The 16331-nt window shown below is 40.9% G+C and overlaps 1 protein-coding gene across 5 annotated transcripts in view; it reads right to left on the bottom strand.

Moving 5' to 3' along the window:
- Positions 1-16331, bottom strand: part of LOC137432755 (nucleus accumbens-associated protein 1) — a 151598-nt gene that overhangs the window by 78533 nt on the left and 56734 nt on the right. For all 5 annotated transcript variants that reach the window (XM_078783572.1, XM_068124923.2, XM_068124925.2 and 2 more), the window contains 3 exons: positions 12082-12535; positions 10587-11020; positions 3001-3099 (listed from right to left, as the gene is read on the bottom strand). In XM_078783572.1, the coding sequence (XP_078639698.1) occupies positions 3001-3099; positions 10587-11020; positions 12082-12268 (720 nt within the window). In that variant the 5' untranslated portion in view covers positions 12269-12535. The remainder of the gene's footprint in view (positions 1-3000; positions 3100-10586; positions 11021-12081; positions 12536-16331) is intronic.

Raw genomic sequence — 16331 nt, 5'->3', positions numbered from 1 at the left:
TTAGACTGATTTATATTTAAATCTTGGCTGTGTAAATATTGTAAGAATTTATGAATTCAAATGTTTTGTAAATATTCAATAAATTTGGGAATATTTTTTAACTAAAGAATCTCATGTGATTTTATTTCTCTTCTTGCCTCCGGTATGGGTGAAAATTTAATTCCGGCATAATCTCACAAAACTAATTCCCTAAGTGTGCCAAGCTAAATGCTCTACGATATAGAGGAATTATCCTCCTCTCCATTAGTATGGCGGAGGAAACCCCTCTATTATATATATAACAAAATGTTAACATTATATCATTGTATCGTTGCAGATTCAGAAGACAGTTCCACCATGTCCAAGAGCTTCAGACTAGCTGATGTTGAGCGAACTTCACCATCAACATCACAGCACCTCACCACAACTGACTGGAAGTTATGCCTTATATGTCAAGAGGACAAGACGGAGACACTGACCAAACCTGACCAATCAAAGAGAAAAGACATTGGGAGTGGGTACAGTTCACTCGCAGAGAACTTGGTCAAATTCAGTGAACTTGGAGAGCTTCCAGGATCATTTCACCTGGAAAGACTCGATGATGGTCATGGCATTGAAGCTGCGATGGTTGCACACGGTGCAAAATATCATCAGACATGCAGGCTCCAGTACAACAACACCAAACTGCAGAGAGCACAAAAGAGAGCACTCAAGAAAGAATGTGAGAGCGATGAGGAACAAACTGCATGCAAACGCACCAGGTTACATTCACGCTCATCGAGTACAGAGAAGAAGGTCCCAGAAAATTGTTTCTTCTGTGAACAACCTGCTGGGGCTGACAGTCTTCGGAAAGCTGCAACATTCCAAATGGACAAACGGGTGCGTGCCTGTGCAACCCTTCTTGGTGATACAGAACTGCTGGGCCGTCTCAGTGGTGGGGACATGATAGCGTTGGACGCCCAGTATCACCCACGGTGCTTGATAGGACTTTACAATCGCACAAGAAAGGCCCAGTCAACAGGATCACAGGACACAAAACAAGAGCGAGCAATGTCGGCAGTTGTCTTCGCTGAACTCGTCCTCGACATTGAAGAAACCAGACAAGATGAGGAGACGGCACCAGTATTCAGATTGGCTGACCTTGTCCAGCTCTATCAGTCCAGAATGGAACAGCTAGGAGTCCAGCTCGACACGAGAGTCCACTCCACACGACTGAAACAGAGACTGTTGGCTCAGTTTCCTGACATGCGGGCACACACCAAGGGGAGAGACATCCTGATGGCATTTGAAGAAGATGTCGGTGCTGCTCTTGCCAAAGCCTGCGAGCTGGACAGTGATAGTGATGCAGTCCATCTTGCACATGCTGCACAGATTGTTCGCCGTCACATGTTTGGAGAAGCCAAGCCCTTCACAGGATTCCCTGAAGTATGTCAAGAAGAATCTGTGCCACCGTTGCTGCTTGCCCTAGTCAGTATGATCCTAGAGGGACCCAGCATCAAGGAACAGATGGCAGACACCAACCCTGCAGCAATTGCCACAGCTCAGATACTGAAGTTCAACAGCATCAAACACAAGCGAACACGTGGCACCACATCATCCACCAGTGTCAGGCACAGTGTTGCACAGGAGACCCCACTTCCAATATACATAGGGATGATGCTGCATGCTCATACACGCAAGAAGGAATTGGTCGACAGACTGTCACACCTTGGCCTGAGCATCTCCTATGATAGAGTGCTCCAGCTCTCAGCACAGATGGGCAACAGTGTCTGCCAACAGTTTCACAGAGAACGAGTGGTCTGCCCTCCGAAGATGCGTGGCAAAGTGTTTACAACTGCCGCTGTAGACAACATAGATCACAACCCCAGTGCAACAACATCAAAGGACTCCTTCCATGGTACCGCTATCTCCCTCATACAACATCCTTCTTACACTGGTGAAGGGGACTGCACATGACGATGAGTCAACAACATACATGTACTTGTGGCAATGCTGAACTTGTTAACATGACACTGTTTATGTACACGTATCTTCAGTACCGGTATATACCTAGCCTCAGATACCAGTACACCTAGCCTCAAATACTAGACCATGTAGCATGTCAGTATTATACCTAAGACATTTACAGAACTAAGACATTCTTTTCAAAGTATTGTGTTGAATCCAATATTTGCCTAGATAATTTCCAAATAAAATTATATAACAGACTGTGATAGATAATATTAAGTTGAAATTGGTACCATTGGATTCCTTGCCCCCAAAAACATACATTTAGATACCAGAATCAAGTCAATAGCTGCATTACGTCCAGAGATAATAGCAAATGTAGATTTCAAGTGGCGGCCATTTTGAAATCCAATATGGCGGACATAAAGAGAGAATTTCAAGTGGCCCAATATCTGAAAATGTTCGCAACATATTAATGTACATTTGTGCCAAATTTGGTGCTTGTATCACAAAATGCACAACAGGTTTGCTATGCTGCTACACTATTAGTAAACTAGATTCAGGACATTTTCCACAAGACTGTCCAAAAGGTGAAATCAACGAAGGAACAATGTTGTCTAACAATACACTTCCTGATTATGTCAGCAAGAGAACGTGCCAAATAAAACGATTTTGCATTGACGGGAGGCACATGAAACAATCATCTTCAATAAAACAATTATATGATACCAAGATTGCAAATTCTTCCTGTTTGTAAGCAATTGATACCAACAACATGTTCCAATAAATAGCAGCGGCACATTAGTTAGAGATAGAATGAAAGTTACTTGTAATCTGTCAATGAATGAATGAATGTGTGGAAGCAAGATAAGCCCAGGTATTACTGAAAGCTCAGTCAAGCTTCATCATTTCAGTTTTCAAATGCTTTTTTAGGTATGCAAGTTATAAATGGCATTCAGATGGGATATTAAGCACCATTATATTACATGGAAGTATGTCCTCAATTTCATACTTCCTCAACACAATGCCTACTAAATTGACAAATGTGAAGGTTGGAATGAAAAATAACAACACCTTGTTTTCAAAATGAAGGGGACTGGTCAGCCGGTTTGAGGTTTGCTGCACGGTTTGACCTGAAAATCCCTCCTGTGCACCAGAAGCTTGGACAAAACCCTAGCCAGAAAGAAAACAAATGGCAGATAGTCAACTGAAGCGGAAAAACAACAGCCAGCTCGTTTTAAACAGCATATTTGTACACATGTGATTCATTCTTTTTTTTAAGATTTAAAATTGCTAGCTGAATTTTACATATTTAAATTGTTAGGCCAATTATATTTACATAAAAATTGTTTTGTCAATGTAACATAAAACCATGTATATAAACCATGCCTACTTATTTACATTTAACAGAATTTATTAAATAAAAGAAGCCATGTCTGTCTGTTTGTGGTGTTACAACTTGAGAACGGATTAACGGATTTCAATAAATCCAACTGCAGTGGATTTGGGTAACTCCTGGGAATGTTTGTGATCCAAAAAAAAAATTTTTTTTTTTTTTTTTTTTATGGGTACATGGATAGGCGTGTCAAAACTGCAAATGCCAACACTGCATGGAGAGCAGGATGGAGAGCAGGTTATCCCTGCATGGAGTGCAGGATCTCCCAAGAATCCTACTTTGTTAACGAGATTGGATTTCAATGAAACCACTCTGAGGAAGTTAACATAACCACTTATCCCTCTCCTTACAAAGATGTTTTATCCACCACATTGATTCCAAATCTCCACGAATCCAAATCATACAAATCATACATTTTTCCCCATTTCTTTTATTTAATGTCTTTTTTAACAACAAACAACTTTTTTTTTATTACGCAAACATTGGTGTTCCCATCAGCGAAGCGACGGGTCTTATATGCGAGCAAATAATAAAGCTAGAGTTCACATTTTTCTCGAGCTGTCAACTAACTTTCAGCATAATCAGTACAACTGCAACTCTCCAGCTCAGCTAGCAATGGCGTAATGGATAGAATATCTTTCTCGTGTTAAAAAAGACAGTCGACATTCGCGAGTTTTTCTTATAATTACCAAAAGATACTTTAATTGGATATGTTGATACCGGTGTCATGAAAATTGGTTGCGTCATGAGCATGACTGATATATCAAATAATTGAAGTACGTACACATCAGGGGTCAAAAGGATTTTTCCCTTTTCAAAATGTATATATTTAGGTGGAATCAAAAAAAAAAAATCATCCACTGCTAAAAATAGCCTGGCGTTGGCTTAGCGGTTAGGGTGCCGGCTTGGGATCCTGGGTTCGAATCCCGGTCGATCGCTGAATTAACGCCAGGGGGGTTGACTCAGCCTGTCATCCTTCCTAGGTCAGCAAATTGAGTACCAGCTTGCTGGGATGAATGATCACGGTGTGTACCCCGGTTTAGAATAGGTACACCGTATCCCTGCGCATCGTAAGAGCATGACCAAGGGTTGGCGTCAGGAAGGGCATCCGGCCATAAAAACATTGCCTCAAACAGGGAACCATGATTGTCATGGGGCCCGCAAGGCTAACCCCCGCTCTAGCGGAGAAAAATGGCCTTAAAACGATCATTTTCATTCATTCATTCATCCACTGCTAAAAATAATTTCACCTGGCTTCAGATCAAATTAAATCTGTGCAAAATTTAACAAGCATATGACCATTCCTTCATGGGGTTATGGAAAAATTACCTGCACCATCAGCAAAATTTCCATGACAGGATGTTCAAACATCTAAAATCATATCTTCTATCAGTTTTATAACACAATTCGATACTAAAATTTGTTTGGGTACATTCCACAATCATACATTGATAAACTGCATGGGAGCATGAAAACAAGGCTCTACAGAGCAAAGGGCTCAAGTAACAAATACTAATGGACCGTACAACATTCATTTTGTCTTGTATAGAACTGCCGTCAGAGGCCATTTTTCCCCACAGAGCAGGGGTTGGCCTTTTTTGGGCACCGTGGTCCCCCTTTTGAAGCAATGTTTTATGGCCGGATGCCCTTCCTGCCGCCAACCCTGTTAGTCGCCTCTTGCAACACGCAGGGAATTACCAGTGAACTGGTACTCAATTTGCCGACCTCAGAAGAATGACCGGCTGAGTCAACCCCCCCTGGTGTTAATTCAGCGATCAACCGGGATTCTAACCCAGAATTCTAGGATCCCAAGCTGGCACCCTAACAGCTATGCCAACACCAGGCTTGTACTTTGTCTTGAACGTTATCATTTTGTCTTGTATACTCTATAATAAAGCATTGTGGATGTATTGTATACATCTGAGTTGTAATTACTCATTGTCTGCCTCCCCTCCGACGAGGTAGGAGACGGGACATTAAAATGAGCTCCTACCAACCTATCATCCGTCTATGTAATTTTGTGTACGCGATATCCCAAAAAACGTTGGAACATTTAGCTTTGATATTGCAAACATATATTCCTAATATTATCTCAACCTGATTAGACCATAGCAGTGGTTGGCTGAGTTATGTTGGTTGCCATGGCAATCATCTCGGTAACTTGGCTTGTGCACGTGCTATTTCAAAAACCATTCACGATTTAGTTTTCATATTACACAGATATACAGGGTGATTTTTTTATTTTATTCGAGAACCCTAAATAATTCCCATGCACTAAAAAAGTAACTGTTAGGAACCTAATATTTTGCGTAAAGGTAGCCTAATGTTACAGAAAGATACTGAGAGTTATCACATGTAACATGATCCTGAGAGTTATCAGGTGTCACATGATTTATCAGTTTTCAAATGCTTTTTGACAAGTGGTTTTGGCACAAATGTTTTTTGACAAATGGCATGTGCCCCATTGCGATTTATCACATGATCCCGCAGTGACATTTAATGGTTTTCACTTAGTCACGTCATGGAGCTCATTGTGGAAGAATGCGTGTTTCTTCTTTAAAATTACATCAAGAATAAGAAATGTCAAATTGCATTTAAAAGCCGTTTTGGCTGTCGTACAAAACCTTCAAAATCAGCGATATGGAAACTGTTGAAGCAGTTCAGAGAAACAGGCTACATGAAAGTTAAAAAGCACATGTGCCCGCCAAGTGGTGTTACACCACAGAAAGTGAATGACGTGCAGGAAAGAATGGAAGCAAGCCTGAATAAATCAGGCGTTCTGCACAACAAGCTCACTGTCTATATTCCAGTGCAAGGAAGGTGGTCAAGACAATCAAAGTTTATCCCCACAAAATTCATGCAATGCATCAGTTACTGGAGCCAGATAAAGAGAAACGTGTAACGTATTGTGTGTCTCCAGAGGATGCTTAGAGAACAAGTCAATGCTTTGGATATTATGTTGTTGTTTTTTTGTTTGTTTTTTACATTCGAAGCATGGTTTCATCTTTCTGGGCATATAAATTCACAAAACATTTGTTTATGGCTATGTGAACGACCTTATGCAATGCATGAAAGGCCATTGCATTCCACAAGAATTGATGTTTGGTGTACTGCAAGTCAGCAAATATTTATTGGACCAATTTTCCTTCTCAGAAACATTAAGCTCAGAACGTTACATCAATATAATCCATGAGTTTCTTGGACACCTTAGAAAACGAAATCAATGAAGGATGATTTCAGCAAGATGGTGCTACCAGTCATACTTCATGATACAGCATGGACAAACTTAGGCAACTCTTTGGTGACCGTGTAGTGTCTAAGTCATTATGACCACATCGATCCCCAGATCTTACGTCGCCAGATTTATTTTTGTGGGGATATTTGAAGAATAAAGTGTATGTTACAATCATCCACAGTCGTGGTGAATTAAAAGCAATAACGAGAAAGCATCTGAAAATGCAAAGCCGGTCGTTTGTATCCAGACATCTTCTTCTTCTGTATGGTCAAAATAACAAAAACGGTTTAAAATAAATACAAAATGAATACCTTTGAGCTTTAGATATGAAAAAAAAAAATCAGCTTCTCGCTTTTGATTGGTGAACCAATTCTGTGACCCAATATGACAATTCTTAAAATTTCAGGTCAATTGGACAGAAATCGATTTTATGCAACCTTGATCTTTTGAACTAAAAAAAATTACATAAATTTTTTTTAAATAATAATAATAAAAAAACCAAAAAAAAAACCACTCCTACCTTTTGATAAGTGAATGAATTCAGTGCCTCGACATGCAAATTCCTTAAATTTCAGGTCAATCGGGTGAAAATTGGCGATTTTACACAACCTTGACCGTTTCATCTGAAAAAAAAAACCCACCAGATTCTAGCTTTTGATTGGTGAACCAATTCAGTGACCCTCTTGAACTCTTGAGGCAATATGCAAATTCTTAAAATTTCCGGTCAATCGGATGAAAATAGATTTTATGTGTTGCTGCCCTTTGACCTTTTGACCAAATTATTAATTTGCCTTCTTCATATTCTCAAAATAAAGCTTTGTTAAAAATTTGATGACAAAACTGTAATGGTAAATATAAATATGGACACACACACACTGTCACACAGAAACTAATGCAAAACCCCATATCCTGCGCAGTGACACAATCAGCAATATTCCCCAAGAAATGTTACAATGAAAGGGTCGCCGAGCACGTGTTTGCCGGCCATTGCCTCCGATCCGGCCCTGCGCGCGTGCCGTATGGGGGGGAATATCTTCGCTGTGAGGGTCAACCAGATTCTCTTTTTGACTGAGTGATCTCCACCACATTGCAAATGGTCCTGTTGGCCAGATCCGGCATGCAGGTGGAGGATATCCTCCCCCCTGAATGATCGCGGACCACGTGGAAGGATCCTTAGGGTGCCTCGATGGCGCTGGAGGTTGGCGCATGGCGTGGGCACTGGTGCCCCCATGCTGGGGTTGTTGGGGCAACTCTTGTGGGCCTCACCCATCAGTTGCGGTGTGGGTGGGGATGTCAGGTGTGGAGGCAGAGTGGTGGTGGTTGGCAGGAGGGTAAGTGGGATTTCAGGGTTTCAGGGACTGATGGTGCTGCGGTGGAGGTGAAGGGGGTGTGGAGGCAGGGGGTGACGGAGAGGTGGAGGGAGGGGGGGAAGAAGGGAAGAAAGAGGGCCTGGTCACGTTAGGCATGGCCGAGTGGAGGCAGGGATCGGCCCAGCGCAGCTTAGCTGTACATAATAAATAAATGAGTACGCACTGAGGTCACATGCCCCAATCATCATCACCATTTCAACGTAAAGGTAGCATTTGTAAAAGAGCGAGGATCCTGCCAGGTTTGGAAGTATCAATCGGTGTATGTAGGTGCTTGCCAACCTGATGGGCCGCAGACTTATCTGTAGCATGACGGCCTGCTTGGCTGGAGTTCAGGAGGAGTCAGAGAAGTCCCACTTGTGGTGAATGCTGAACTCTGCGTCTGTAACAGTTGGTGTCTGAGGAGTGAGATTTAAACCTAGGGCACCACCAACGCACATCCCAGTTGTAAAGAGCGTAGAGTGAAATTTTAAGCAAAATATTTTCTTTTTTTAAGATACACTATGTCAAGCCAAGCCGGGCAGGACCAGATGGCCTTGAATAAGGTCGATATGGAGGAACCCATGATCCAGGAAGGTACCATTGAGAGAGCAGGTGCAGTGCAAGCACTCTTAGCGATGGAAGATCTCGACCCTCACCCCGAAGATCTCGACCCGGATATCGACGTCTTTACGTCAATAGATTAGGGGATTTATAAATGCTCCCGGCGGGTTTCATATACGGCTCAGCAGTTGAAACAGAACGTTGCTGATTGGGTGAGTTTCGTCGTTTCGGTAATCCCTATAGAGAGGGACGGAACAGTAAAGCTACATTTGGGCAACAGGTAATCCCCCAAAAAAACCTTGGGGAGGAAAGGTGATGGAAGCTAGGCAAATTCCCACGGTATCCCCACGCTAATGATTGGATTAGCAGGAGCACCGCAGACTGCAGGTAGAAGGTCACATGGGGATTAGAGGTTGAGTGTGTGCCAGATGTCCAGGAGGGGTTGTGCTTGAAAAGCATGGCATTGACGCACGTTGCACAGGATGTGTCGTGCAGGGGCGGTGCTACGAGCACGGCCGGCATGGGCATGACCACTGTGGCTGGGAGTTCCCAGGAAGAAATATGCATTCCACACAAGTCCCGTGAGAAAGCACCATGGGAGGTTCACGGCACGAGTGGCATGTAGGGTTGTGGCATGAAAATTAGCGGCAAGAATGGAAGGCATGGTGCCGGGTTTCACCGGCACGAAGGCCAGAGCCTGGGTCTTCTTTCCAACTCTGCCGACGACAGTTCACTTTGCAATAAATATCAAGAAGGGATAGGTGCAGAGCCTGCGGTGGTGTGGAGTTCTGCTTCCGACCAGTGTTTTTACACAGAACAGATATACGTTGCAGCGAGTAGAGTAGGAGACCAACACAATCTGACCAGAGTGAATTCTGGATAAGGAGAGGGACTGAACATGCTGCAGGCCGAATAACCCCGCAATGTTGTTTATAGTGATATCGTGTAATCTCAGGGGCACATTCAGAGTGAAATTTGGAGGGTTGATAGATAGCTCCCAAGAAAATGTTGCTTTTTTTCTTTTAAACTTAAAATGGACTAATTTGGATAAGCAAACAAAACCTTTTATCGTACATTACAACAAACATAAACTCTATGTAAAACATTAATTACAAGTTACCTCCTCACCCTTGATCCGCCATTGAAATAAAGCGGGTTTTTTTGTTTGTTTTTTACTGATTATCACTATTGTTCACAATCACAAAGCAATAAATGATGCCAATGGAAAAAGGTGATGCCCAGAGAATGCTAATTCGCAACATTTGTGTTGAGATGCATAAAACATGTTTTTTTCCTGATTTTTCCTGATAAGGAAAGCAGGTAGCAGGGAACATCAGACGCTTTCAACTCAAGTATTGGTCCGCAAAATTATTTTCAAAGGTCACATGACCTTTAACTTATCGATTCAAAAAAGAATAGGTTTATCTTTGTACAGCAGTCAATATTTGTGTCAAGTTTGATTTAAAACTCTTTAGTGGTTCACTTGTTATCGTGAAAATAAATAAAATCATAACGGATAGATATACAGACGGATGTACGCATGGATGGATGAGCCAAAAACAATGCCTCTGGCCTTCAGCTGCACAGGCATAAAAAGAACAAAGTTCAATATGGGCCACTTGTTTGTAGACATGAAATTTGAATCTTGCTTCCCAACATTTCAGATGGTAACATGAAGATGCTAAATGTTTACAACTTTGCTCAGCAAACATGTTTCCATCTCATCCCCATTCAACAGCAGAAACAAGTCAATCATGAGTTGTGTGCTTTACCTGCCACGAGAAGGTACTGTTCCAGTTTGAAGAACCTGCACTGGTAAAAAGCTAAGAGCTTCAATATGATATTTCGTGATCGATTCTTTGTTTTTAATTTTGGCAAATTGACATTGTTCTCTGTATTGTTGTAGGTTTAAACAGTGAAAATGTATAAACAAGTTTCCTGGTGTTTTGACTCCTACAGATGAAGGATATGGAAAAGAATCTGTTATTTAACTGGATAGTAATTCAAGGAAAAAAAAAAATCGACTTTGAAGGATGACAAAAATATTTTGTGAATGAAAAGTGTTTGCAGAGGAAAAATCATAAGAATGGGTAAAAGTACATCACATTCCTGTGCCTACCATAGATGCCAAGTTGGCCTGTGGTGGTTGGGCATTCCGTGGCATGTTGGCGGGCACCAAAGGTGGACGGAAGGTTTCTGGAGGCGAATGAATCTGTTGTTGATGTTGTTGCTGTGTCTGTGTGTCAGACACTGGAGGGCCCACTTGAGATGGGCTGCTAGTCTGTGAAGGTGAATCATCAAGCTGTGGAGCACTTTGAGAGTCACAACGTGGAGAGGACACTTTGGCTGCTGAGCATGCCAGCTCAGCACCACGCTCTACGATGCCACGAATCTGCAGGAATCCTGCTGTATACATGACGACAAACTGCTCACATGTAGCCATGGTGAGCCGGCCCGTATAGCAGAACCAAAGCACTTGCTGAAACGAACGGGGCTGTATCGCTGGTGGGAGCTCGACCTGCACCATAGCTTCAGGGGTTTCCCCATGTGCCCCTGGTCACACCAGCAATCAAGTTGGTCACAGAATGGATGGGAAGGATAAAGAAGAGTTGGGTAAATGGCACAAAAGGTAAGCTCATAGTTTCACATAAAAGCCATTGTTGATAACAATGCTTGCTTGATAGAAAGCCCAACACCTTTGTGTTGAAGTGACTAAAATTCCAAGATGCAAAACTGAAAATATCACAATTGCCCAACAAAATTTCACCCCATTTCCATTCATAAACAAACATTCTCAGATTAATTAGGCCATTATAAAACACTACCCAAAGACAAAGTTTAAAAAGCAATCATTCTCGTGTTACCAATCAAAATGGCGTATTTCTCAATGATGGACCCCATCCTGTCAGTTACAATGTCAGCACAAGCCTCGTCCTCACTACCCCGACATGAAAAACATACTGGAACTATAACAGCACTCAGTAGAGTGCATACCTCCACCAGGGTGAATAGTTTACATTTTGTATCCCACCGATCGGCTGGATCTTGATCCGGCACCTAACCAAAATTGAACTGGCTTGTTTTTGTCGCCTAACCAACTCATCCACCTAGTTTTGTCATAATCTGTCCACAACGTTTTGAAACATCATGGTATATATCGTTCTTGGCCATATCACTCAATAGTGATCACTTTTAAAATTATCTGATCTGAATCCGGATTCGAATCTTCGCCAAAATTGAATCAATTCTCCCTTGTCGTACACCCAACCTGTCCACCAAGTTTCGTCCAAATCAATCAAAAACTTGAGATATCATGCTATATATCGTTTTTGGCCCCATCTCAATGGTAAAGAATCACTCAAAAAATGATTGGCTCCAGACCCAGATCTTCACCAAAATTTAATCATTTTGGCCTTGTCACACACCCAAACTGTGCACCAAATTTTGTCCGAATCCATCCACAACTGAGATATTCTGTTCATAGACAAACAAACAGACAAAGAAACAAACAGACAAAGAAACAGACAAAGAAACAGAAACAGATAGACAAGGGTGAAAACATAACCCCTGTCCATCATCACTGGCGTAGGTAATAAAGAGGCGACAATGCATACCAACACTGGCAAAGATATCTCGGAAGTAGGCACTGCTTGCAGCAAGGACTGCACGATGAGCACGGAAGGCTTGTCCACGTGCCACCACAGTCACATCGCAGTAAAGGCCTTGTAATCTCTGCTCATTCAGAGAGCTCAGCACGCTGTTACCAAAGTCTGGGATCTCCAACTCAACACTCGACGCCATGTCTGAGATGGTCCCTTGCAATGTTGCTGGCTATGTTGGCTTGCTATGCACACTCCTTTCTAAAAAAGTAAAACAACGTTGATCGTCCCTCACTGGAGGAATCAGCCTTGGGCTTCAGTAATGAAACCCAATCAGTGGAGCCACAATTCCACTCCTTTGGCAAAAGAAGCTGGGGCTCACAGTTGTCACTTCACGATGGACACATGGAGAGAGGCTTATGAGTAGAAGTACTCACCAACCTTTCCCTGAGCAGAGATATCCGAAAACCTGTAAAAAAACAAACATGCAATGTTAGATTCGGCACTGAAACATGTAAAATTCACAGAGCCTTTGGAGCAATAATCATTCAAACGTGCCACAGATACCTTCAACCTATATAAAGCAACTATATAATTACAAACTAATTTGTCTTAACCTTGGACAGCAAAAATGAATAAAAATAATAAAAAACAAAACTCGATATTTGCAGAAATAAAACACGCAAAAAAAAAAAAAAAAACAGCGAAGGATGTTTTACCCATTAATAACCACAAGCAAGCATCGCACAGTATCAGGTAATCTCACTAGTACCAATAAATAAATATAGACAGGCAATATGGCGAAGACACAAGTTTTGGCAAAATGCCACACGAGGCTGCCTGGAGACAATGGCAGGATTGAAGTGGGCTTAAATGAGTCACGAGTCACCATCGTGCCATACCCATGCCATGTGACATGCATGTCAAGCAGCTTGGGCATGTGTTAGCATTCAACATACGCCCTGCACAACAAGAGCAAACCAGCACAAAAGCACTGTTCCCACTGCAGCGACTGAAACTGCAGCACCTAAACATAATTTTAGATGGGGCGGTTTACCTGACATGAAAATGAAACATCCATGTAATGGAATAATGTAACCACAAAAAGAAGACATTTTAAAGTCTCGTCTCTATTAAAAACTAGTTTTAATGACTGAGTGAATGATGGAGGGCTTGAGACTTGATTTAAGGGATGAAGAGAGCCCAATCAAACCAACAGAAAGAAGAAAGAACCACCTTTGGAGGCCATTTTTCCCCGCAGAGCAGGGGTTGGCCTTTTTCAGGCACCATGGTCCCCTTTTTGAAGCAATGTTTTATGGCCGGATGCCCTTCCTGCCGCCAACCCTGTTAGTCGCCTCTTGCGACACAGGGAATTACCAGTGAACTGGTACTCAATTTGCCGACCTTGGAGGGATGACAGGCTGAGTCAACCCCCCTGGCGTTAATTCAGCGATCGACCGGGATTCGAACCCAGGATCCTAGTATCCCAAGCCGGCACAATAACCACTAAGCCAACACCAGGCTAACCAAGCCAAGGCGAACCAGGCTGTTGCCTAATCAAGCCAACAGCATCACAGCAAATTAACTCTGCCGGTGTCGAGTATAAATCAAGCAATTACCAAGATGGATTCAATATATAGAGTACTTTTTCTCGAACGATTTCGATCAAAATATCAGTCATCATGTCTCATAAAATACAAAAAACAACGACCAGAATCTGACTTTTCAAGTCAAAACAAAATAGTATGTGGTCACACTTTATTTTTACTTGATATATTTTATACTGTACCATCAAGTTTTTATATTTATGTGTGATATTTTATACACCAATGGATCATTTCATTTCAATAAATGCTTTCATATTTCAAACCTTTATCAATTGAGCTGCACAATCTCCAGTAAGGCATACATATACATTTGATAATGATAATAATAATAATAATAATAATAATAACTAAATAATAATAAAATTGCATAAATAATAACAACATTTGATAATAATAATAAACAAGTACAGATACATTCAAAGTACACCGCCCCCATGCCAAATAATTAAATATCCTACAGCGCAGCATTGCCGGGGCGCCTCCGGCACCCGGCAATACCGCAGTGCAGCTCATAGAGGCTGCATTGGGAGAGAGAGGTGTACACTAATTGATTGATTAATTAATTGAATAATTAAAATCAATAAAAGATTATCACAAAATATTTTCTTAATCAATTGGCTAACAGCATAACTAAACCACTAGTGCTTCATCCGAAGATGTATCTTTTAGAAATTTAATTAAATAACTCATTAATAAAAAATTAAATAATTAATTGATTAATCAATAATTAATCAATCAATAAATAATTAATCGATTAAATGATTAATCAATAAATCAAAAATATCCTTGATAGCCACATCACTTGGTCACTGTCATGTCCAAATATTAGCTTCCCAGCTCAAAAGGTGCCTGAGATATTGGCCAAATGAGAAAGAAAATAAATAAATGATTAATAATGAAAATAAATAAATAATAATCATTAAAAAATTAAATTATTAATCAATTCGGTCACAGAACACATAAACCACCATTTCATCAGAATCTGCAACTTTATTTTTTTTTGTAATTAATCGAATAATTAAATAATTAATCGATTAATTGATTAACTGATTAATCAATAAATCAAAAACATCCTTGATAGCCACATCACTTGGTCACTCATATCCAAATATTAGCTTCCGAGCTCAAAAGGTGCCTGAGATATTGGCCAAATGAGAAAGAAAATAAATAAATGATTAATAATGAAAATAAATAAATAATAATCATTTAAAAATTAAATTATTAATCAATTCGGTCATAGAACACATAAACCACCACCATTTCATCAGAATCTGTAACTAAAATAAAAAATAAAATAAAAATCGTCATTAATCGAATAATTAAATAATCGATTAATTGATTAATTAATAAGTCAAAAATAGCCTTTGCAGCCAAATCCCCTGGTCATTGGCATGTCCAAATATCAGCTTCCTAACTCAAAAGGTGCCTGAGTTAATGGTCAGAAGAGAAAGGAAATTTGATTAATTAAATAAGTACTTAATTAATCGCTAATAATTAAATAACTCAATTAATGGATTAATCAAAAAACAAAAAATACCGCTTTTGACAAAGGACTTCCTCACTATTGTGCCGGAATTTCAGCTTCCTAGCTCAAAGGATGGCTGAGATATCGCCCAGACAAACAAACAAGAAAACAAACAAGAAAACAAACAACAAAACAAACAACAAAACAAACAAACAAACAAACAAACAACCAGAGTGAAAACCGAGTACTCCCTTTCAGCGTGCGTCACTGCCGAGCCCCCTTCGGTGCCCAGCAATGACGATTTGCAATGCCTGGAGATGGCATAGGAAAGGTGCGGTGTACAATATTCAGTAGAGAGCATAGCTCCGCCAGGTTGAACAGTTTACATTTTGTATCCCACCGATAGGTCATACAGTATCTAGATCTGGACCTGAACCACAATATAATTGGCTTGTTCTTGTCACTTTACTTGGCAAACTCATCCACCAGGTTTTGTCACAAGCCATCCACAACTTTTTCAAATATCATGTTAATTATCTTTTTGACTATCACTCAATAGTGAAGAATCACTTTTTTAAATTCTAGTAGCCTGATCCGAATCCAGATCTTCATCCATATCTAATCATTTCGTCCTTGATCATCTATCTATAATTCCAGTAATCTCTGTGTGTATGTTTGTATGTTTGTATGTTTGTATGTTTGTATGTTTGTATGTCTGTATGTCTGTGACCGCTGTTTCTCGACAACCACAGGTCCGATATACTTGAAACTTGCCAGGTATATTGCTGGGGACCCGAGGATGTGCCTTTTCAAGGTTTCATATTAATCGGAGAAGTAGTTACCGAGCTATGTCCAAAAAACGATTCAACCAATCAGAGAGCAGCGAGCTATCACGTGTGCCGAACGTGGCGAACAGACTCTGCCTCGGACGGCACATTTGAGAGCGTATTCATTTATTTCACGTTGGAAAACTATGTTGCCGTTAAACTATGTTTTAAAACTAATTAAAACTAATTTGCGATTCATCGTAACTGCGATTTGCGACCTTCCGGACAGTGAAGACTGCACTTCCGGCAGCCAATCACAGAACGCGTTATTGCGTAGGCGTGGCCGATGTGAGAGCGAGCCGAGCCGAGCGCGTGCGCCATTACGGTTCGTAATTCGATTTCTTCCGGAGAAAATAATAATTTCTC

The sequence above is a fragment of the Myxine glutinosa genome, chromosome 8, assembly GCF_964187855.1.
Source record: "Myxine glutinosa chromosome 8, kmMyxGlut1.1, whole genome shotgun sequence".
In the NCBI taxonomy this organism is placed as follows: Eukaryota; Metazoa; Chordata; class Myxini; order Myxiniformes; family Myxinidae; genus Myxine; species Myxine glutinosa.
Note: the sequence above shows the minus strand (reverse complement) of the source record. Positions and strands in the feature narration are given on the sequence as shown.